The sequence below is a fragment of the Cystoisospora suis genome, assembly GCF_002600585.1.
Source record: "Cystoisospora suis strain Wien I chromosome Unknown contig_3093, whole genome shotgun sequence".
Lineage (NCBI taxonomy): Eukaryota > Apicomplexa > Conoidasida > Eucoccidiorida > Sarcocystidae > Cystoisospora > Cystoisospora suis.
Genome location: NW_027155888.1, coordinates 1,893 through 9,633, shown reverse-complemented (window position 1 = coordinate 9,633; position 7,741 = coordinate 1,893). Strand labels below are relative to the sequence as shown.

The following is a 7,741-nucleotide window of genomic DNA, read 5'->3' as shown; positions in this document are numbered from 1 at the left end:
TACTAGAGCGCACTGAAAGCATTTAGACCTTTTGTTTTTGAAAAGCTGTCCACAGCAGGGGCCTCGGAAAACCCCTCAAAATGCGGGAGAGACTGAATGTCCAAACCCTTCTCCGTTTCCATTTTCACTAGTCAGAGTTGCGGCTAGCGCGGAGTTCCGGTACAGACGCAACGGTGCTGTTGCCTCTCCCCTTACGACGTGTGCAGGGATGAGCCTGCCGAGCACACTCGCGTCGCCAGCTCGCCTGTGGGTGGCTGTCGTCTTCGTGATCCCTTCTCGGAAACGTCGGCTGCGTCGATGCCAGGAAGCAGCACCGCTGGCACAGGTACTCCCGATGACACGGTGAGTAAGTATCAAGTTACTAAGAGGACATAACAAATTTCTTGTTTTGAAGCCCGGCATGTGTCCTCGCAACTCCTGTTTTCCGGGGGCTTAGTTCTAGGCCCCGTCTCGCACCAGAGCGGTTTCAACTCGCGACTCTCTGTGGCGGATCGCGCGAAACGGCCCCACGAGGCTACAGATGCCCGTCGTGGCGAACGCATCGGTGGCGTACCTGCGCATCCCTCAGGCGCAACACCCATCACATACTGACCGCGGGTCGGACCGCGGGTCCGTCAGCTCGGGATGTCCGCTGACTGCCGGAGTAATAAGGGTACGGCTCTTGTCCCAGGGTTCCCGCAAACGCTCCGGAAGCTCCCGGAGCCACCTCTCTCTAGGGCGTGTTACATTCAACTATTTTCTGTTGCTTTTCACTTGAACGCACTCATGCGTATTTACGAGAAACCGAAAGAACAGGCCGTGAGCACCACTGACAGAAAACAGCAGGCGTGTGGGAACTGGTGTGGGCGGTCACGTAGGTCCGGAAACGTTGAGTTTTATCTTCGTGCTTTGAATGATCCAGGTTGCGTGCCTCATCGCATTCTGTTTCCTTTCGTGGCGTATTTCTCAAACGTTACTTCACCAAAACCACCCGCCTTTCTCCGACTCGCCAGTCTGCTCTCTCGAAGGCGCGCCGGACTGAGCTACAAAAATTCGTTTGGAACGGAAGCGGTAACGGGCGAGCGAGCCTGCGTCTTCACTCCGCAAGTGAAGTTCCTCAAGCGGCATGTGTTGACAATGGAGGGCAAACCAACCGATTTCAATCAAGAGGTACGCTCGACTCCTCCACAGTAAGTGAAGGAGACGATGTGAGACGGGAAGCTTCACTTATCAATGTTCCAGTCCTGCACGGAAAACGGAATAGCACGTTGCAGGTGATTACATTGATGCTGTTTTCTTTTCATAGGAAACCAGAGAGTGTTACTTGGGGCTGTTCATGTGGGCACAGTTTCCGGCGACTCGACTGGAACTGTTTCCAGTCCAGCTTGGTGACTGGATATCTTGACAGTGCACACACTTTTCTGTCTTCCGCAGGGAATATTGCACAAGAGCGAGTCACCTGCTTTGTCTTTTTTCCAGACGGGCATCACGAGTGTCGATGTTGACTCCCCGGGTGATTTCGATCGACCTCCAAACAAGGCGGCAGCGGAGAATCCCCTCATGGTGCCGGAGCAGGAAGCAGTAAAGCACGGAGTGCCGGGGGGACCCCGGGTGGCCTTCGGACTTTCCCGTTGGGTCGTTCTAGTTCTCTACTGTATGTACTGCTTGCTTGCGGGCCCGAGTTTTTTCAACTGGACCACTATTGCTGACTCGCTATATAAAGCTGGGGCGTATTCGTGGAAATGTACAGAAGAGACTTTGACCCCGGGTGCTCAGCAGCAGGAGCCGAAGTGCCCTGAACAAGAAATCTCCGTAAACTACCTTTTCGGTGTTATCTCCTGTTCCTATTTCGTTTTCGCTATGCTGGGCGGCATTATGCTGGATTTCGCGGGTCCCAAACTAGGTGCACTTACCGGGCTGGCGTGTTTGTTGCTGGGGTGGACATTGTTGGGATGTTCGGACGAGAATTTTCAGGCCTATGTGCCCGCAACAGTCTTCATAGGCGCTGGAATCGATATGGCCTTTTTCCCGTGTCTGTGCGGCGCAAATCTATTTCCTGGCCATGGTGCCACAGTTATCTCGGTTTTGGGTTGTTTCCGTTCCATTTCTTTTGTTGTAGGGTTGGCCATTCGCAGCATTTACTTTAGTGCTGAAGGCATAAGCCTACGAAGCGTTATGCTAGGCTACGTAGGATTGGGACTGGGGCTCTGTGTCCTCATTGCCGTGTTCATCATTCCTAGGAAAGCTTGGGTCCTGCCAGAAAACGTGGTTCCCGGGGGAGCGGCAGTGGAAGGCGAGGACGCGGAAGCTGGCGTAGCTCTCGAAGGCCCTCAGGCAAATGAGGGGGATGTTGACGTCTTGTCGGGCAGGGGGAAGAAGCTTAGCCTAATCCAGTCCATCAAACGGGACTTTCTTTCTTTGTCTTTCATCCCGCTCCTGCCGTACTTTATTTTCGTGTTGATCACCATCCTGTTTTTCACACCATCCGCGAAGAGGCTGATACCGATGGCTTACGAGGCCAATCAGATCATATCAATTTTCTCCTTCATTCCCTGCATTTTTTTAGGCTGGCTCACCGACAGGGTCGGAATTGTGCCGGTAATGATGCTGTGCAACCTGTCCGGCCTAGTTTCCTGGATTCTTCTGTTGATTCCTGGGATTCCCTGTTTTGGAGCGTTCCAGTATATGGTGTCTGTCCTTATCGCTATACAGATGTCGTTTCTGGTATCGCAGATCTACTGTTACGTCACGGAGGTCTTCCAACCGGAAAATTTGGGAAAGATGATCGGTTTTCTCTGCTCGGTTGGCGGCATCATTTCCCTCGTAACTACTCCAATGAGGACGTACAGCGTGGAAAATACTTTCTATCCCATGACGACGCTGTGTCTTGGTTTGGCCGTGATCAATCAGGGGCTACTAGTGGTTTTGTTTTTCCGGAAGAAAAGGGTGCCGAGAGTTTTGTAGACCGTCGCACAGCGTCCGGTAAGTTGTTTTGTAGGTGGCGCGCCAAGCTTGCTGGATCGTTCCTGAGCCCCCCCCACCACTGGAGGAAGGGACCTTCTGTGGGCACTGGCACTTTTCTGGAGTTGATCCTCGGAAGCTTGTGTGACAAATATTTCGGTTTGTCGCGGCGGCTCCCATCCCTGTTCGCAGCGGTCCATGGTCGAGCGGTCCGGCTAAAGTTTGAGCGAGGTCGGCTATTTTCTCACTGCGTGGGCTGTTGTCGGCGCGTATACGATTGAGCGCGCGCTCCTCGGCGTTGTGACTGGGTAGTTCAGGCTGGGGGTTTGAAGGTGGCCCACGCTGTACAATTGTTTTATTGTTTTGCGATGGTATGCGAAGAGACGTCCTTCATGCACGCGACAACTCTAACGTGACACGAAGTGAGTGCAAATAAGGTATACTCGACGGCGATGCGCTGTGATGCGGGTGTCGCGGCCGGGGATTTAGACATGGGGCTGGACCTTGCATGTGGGTCCGGTGCGCCTCCGTAGGCTTACTTTGCGCGTTGGTCCGTGGTCTGCTGTTGTATCATATTTTCAGTAGTATGCCGAGTTTTTTGGCCCCTGCAATGCCCAAGAGTTCGCGCAGTACAGGGACGCCCTCGGGTAGAGCCGGGCTGTGAGTGCCCGGGAAACCACCAGGGTTATTGCACGTCCATCGTGTTTTTTTTTTTAAAAACATCCATACCCCCTGGACGAAGCTTACCCATGTAACATAGATTTACTAGTGCCGGTCACGCTTAAGTAATCTAGGTCGACAGCTGATGCAGCAGCAGGCAAGTTCGCCGAAGTTGAATATGATGTGGACGGTTTTTGCGAGCAGACAGTAATGATTCAGATTGAGAACCTGGTTGGATCTCCCCGTTCAAAGATCGCACACATGTAGCTCTTTTTTCTTCGCCTCCGATGAATGTGAGCGCTCGGAACTGGCTTTAGTATCGGGAGTTACCAGAGCCCCCGGTTCAATCACAGCTACGCGGGCTCCATGCGTGGGTGAAGGGGTGTGAACGGATGCGTGGGTTTCGGATGCTTTGCCGTGGTGTCAGTTGTCATTGCGCGGTGGTAGACCAGGAGAGTGTTCTAATTTGACCCTGGTAGCTCGAGAGTGTAACACTACCGTCGTGCCCACTTGCTCGTAAGGAAAGGTGTGTAGCCTTTTGGATTCGTTTTTGTTGCGCCGGTGCGTGTCTGTTCGTGCTTGCCAAGACCCGGCGAGTGTGCCTTCACCCGCTGACAAGGGAGGGCGACTGTCTTCCGTGTAGAAGGGGTTACGATGACATGTGTAACGCTCCTTGCAATGCAAAAGATGTACGGTAGTCGCCCTGCTTGTATTTCACGTAGCGTCAACACGCTCCAATTGAGACTGTCAGTCCAGCGCCAAGAATCTATGGACGCCGAGGACAGTAGGTCGGGGATTCAAAGTGGCTTCCCCGTCCTGTGGTCCTACAGATGCCAGGATAGAGAGATGTACGGAGGGTCGGGGTACTGCCATACATAGACAGCAGTGTTAGTTGATCGTACTTCTCTGACTTCCTCAGTCATTAAAAGTTAAAGGACCGACGCTGCTACTCACTGACAGTTCCCGTCCCGACAGCGGGTCGCGGGTTGGACATGGAGACGCGTTTGTGTGTGACCCGCTCCACTGAGTTGAGGAGGTAGGAGCTAACACTCGATAAAGCATGTCGTAACGATCGGCAAAACCAACTAGAAATGCGTGGGGTGGTGGTCTCGAGTATAGACTGAAAGGCGATGTTTACAGAAAAGCGAGTCCAAAACGCGCCGGGCCGCAGGACTGGCGAATTCGGGGAAACTTTCCCGGGCGCTGTACCCCTGGCGTCGCACGAGTATCCTCTGGTACCGGCTGGTGAAGTGAAGAGGACATCCGTGGGGAGTCAGCGGAACACGGCGCGGTGGCCTGAGGGCGGTGCAGGGCGTGCGCGCTTTCTTCGTCCTGGCGCGTGACAGCATCTCCGAGATGCCGCAGATTCCGTACAGATAGGAATCCATTGACAAGACGTCATCAAAACGCCTGTAGTCACAGCGGAGTCTCAGTATCCACATCGCACTGGAACAACCGGCAGATCTTCTCGGCCCTGGATTTTCCAACTTTCGCCAGCCTTGCTGGTCCCTTGTCTCTTCGGCCTGGGGGGCCTGCAAAGAAACCTGCTGGTTGCAGTTCCGCCAGTTCACGGACGACGGAAGCTACACCAGCATCCTCACGCCTTTTTCTCCCGCCGGGGCCGGTGCGGTAATTCCGCGTACGAGTGCGTCCGGTCAAACCGGTCCCGGCCTCGAGACCCGCTGTACCAGAGTGCAGCTCGTGGTCTCCTTGCAATTTTTCTTCGGCCACCGCCGCACGTATAGCAGAGAGGAGGTCGGCCGGTCTCCGATATCTGCGTATCACGGCGCCGGCGACTTTCTCCGTAACGCCCGGAATCTGCAGGAGTTGTTCAGCCCACAGCCGACAAGCAAACGCGTGAACGGCTTCAGTTGCAACAGCCGCATTGGGCGCCGCCGTTGAAGTCTTCTGGTAGGTCGACGAAACGTCTGCGCTGCTTCTGAGCATGGAGAGGCCTCCGGTCTCCGCTGGAGCGGAGCGGCTCGCAGCGAGCTCACTCAAGAGATCTATAGCAGCAGCGGAGGTCTGTCTTCTTCGCTTAATTCTTTGGTGCAGCTCCACAGGCTCCGTCAGTTGTGCAGATATCCGAAGGTGCTTAACCGCTCCTACAAGGAACACTGCGGTATCGACGGCATCCAGCCGCTCCACCGTGTCTACACCGAAATCCACGAGAAGCCTGCATATCATCTCATCCAACCGAGCTGTCGAGAGCGGCACGTCCCCTTCCTCTTGGGCTCCCTGCTCCCATGAAAAGCACAAATCACTAGTGGGAGAAAGAGCATGGTAGTGTGAGTCTGCGTAAGAACGAGATCGACCACTCGCGGGGGTTCTCGCGGGAGGACAAGGGCCAGAGAGAGCAGATGTAAACGGCGGCGCTAACAGGGGCAGGCTACCCGGGTCCCCCACTGAGGACCGACTGGGCTCAGCCACGGCCACATGTGGCTGTGGCACTGTCAAAGCAGCACGGATGCCTTGGAATAAGCACACGACTCGAGCCCGGTTGTTCACTTCCGCCAATAAGCCTTCCAGTTGCCACGGCAGCGTATCAAAGTTGCACATCGCAGGGCGCTGATTTCCGCCTGTTTGAATGGACACGTCAGGTATCATGTCGTTAAGAGTAAGGTCTTCTGGGGTATAGAGTGGCAATATGAGCATATGACTGTACATAGTTTCCAACCGGGAATACACAAAGTTCTGGCTGCCTTCCTGGCTGCGATGGAGAAGCTGGCCATGCGTCACGATCTCAGACGGCATGTAGATTATGCATGTGTGCTGCAGAAGAGCCATAAGCCCTTCTACTGCTCGCAGCTGCTCGATGAAATGAGAGGATCTGTCAGTTCGTGGTGCCGTCGACTCCTCACACGACGGGGCGGCAGCCCTCCTCAGTTCTTGCTGACGCGCATCATAAGTGAGAACCACGACGTGACGCTCCAGTTGGGCCTCTTGTTCCAGGGCGCTGCGCAACAGAAGTGGGAGATCAGACTCAGAAGCCCGCCTTGACAAGTGTACGTAGACTTGCAGCCCCGGGTGATGCTCACCGACGTGCTGGCGAAGGCCGAGATTGCCTTCTCTCGCGAGTTCGAGCGGATTCGATCCGGAACAGCTGAGTTCCTCTCTAGCCTGGGAGGGACCTGCTGACATTGTCGGATTACGGCGTCCGTCTCCGAAAAAAAAAAAAAGACAAACACCCGTGTTCGAAGGTGCGGGGGGGGGCGGGCCACACTCAGGCTTGATGGTGTGGTCGTACTACGGGAAGTTTACCAAAGCCCTCGTCAAGCAAACACGGAGCGACGCAGAAGACGTTGACACCACAGTACACACAGTTAACACTGAAGTCCTCGGGCCTATCTCGCTGTAGTCCGCAAGGTCTCCTGACAAGTCGACTGCCAGACTTACGGCTCCGCGTCAGTTCGTCAGCCCCCTGGCGACAAGCGCACAACAGCAGTTCTGTGTGGACAGAAACCCCGAGGGCGGTAACCAAGGTGCCCACTAGCGAAAGTTGCGTTTCCCACGTTGCGTTGGGCGCGAGCCCCCTGAAGCGCCTGCAGCAAACTTCTAAAGGTAACGCCCGCGAGCGGTCGCCAGCAAAAGTTCAGAATTGGCGCTCCACGGGGTCACCGCCCTGCAGACAAAATTAAAAACGAGAAAAAAGCAACGCAGGCGCCGTGGTGTCGGAAAGCCGTCGGCCCCCAGCGTGGAAGACACGCGCCTGGTGGGACTTTGCCGGCAAAAACACTAGCAGGCCACTTCCAGTATGTCGCACGCACGACGAGAGCCGGGGATCAAACGAATGACGCACAGGTAAGACTTGCCTCCTTCCGAGCTATGATTCGAATACAGAGGAAGGAAACATCTTTGGGATTCGGTATCCCATTTTTTTCTTCCTATGTTTTGCCAGAACGTACTGGAACCGTAGCGTCAACACACTGGCTGGCGCCTACCCGGTGTCGTGAAAAGCATGCTTTGGTTGGTAGCTGTCGACAATTAAGGGAGCCAATGGAGCACCACGGAGACGCAAGGCTCGGCAGCACCCCTCTTCTCGATCCGTCCGATGCGATGGTACCCTGTATCCGGTAAGTCAGTGTGAATGTCGCCTGGCGGAGGCTCTTTTGTTCCTGCGCGAAGCTAGGGGACAATAACA

General features: G+C 54.9%; 2 protein-coding genes across 2 annotated transcripts; one reads left to right on the top strand and one right to left on the bottom strand.

Annotated features, from left to right (window-relative positions):
- The first annotated feature begins 628 nt into the window (after positions 1-628).
- CSUI_006182 (major facilitator family protein) lies at positions 629-4,222 on the top strand. Its single transcript, XM_068066346.1, has 2 exons — positions 629-1,149; positions 1,459-4,222. Exons 1-2 carry the CDS (start codon positions 766-768, stop codon positions 2,941-2,943), a joined length of 1,869 nt encoding a protein of 622 aa, XP_067921679.1. The 5' UTR covers positions 629-765; the 3' UTR covers positions 2,944-4,222.
- Positions 4,223-6,275: 2,053 nt separating this feature from the next.
- CSUI_006181 (uncharacterized protein) lies at positions 6,276-7,505 on the bottom strand (the record flags this gene model as incomplete). The annotated part of the gene is made up of 1 exon (XM_068066345.1): positions 6,276-7,505. A coding segment is annotated over exon 1 (465 nt), but the record flags the coding sequence as incomplete, so codon positions are not given.
- Positions 7,506-7,741: the final 236 nt, after the last annotated feature.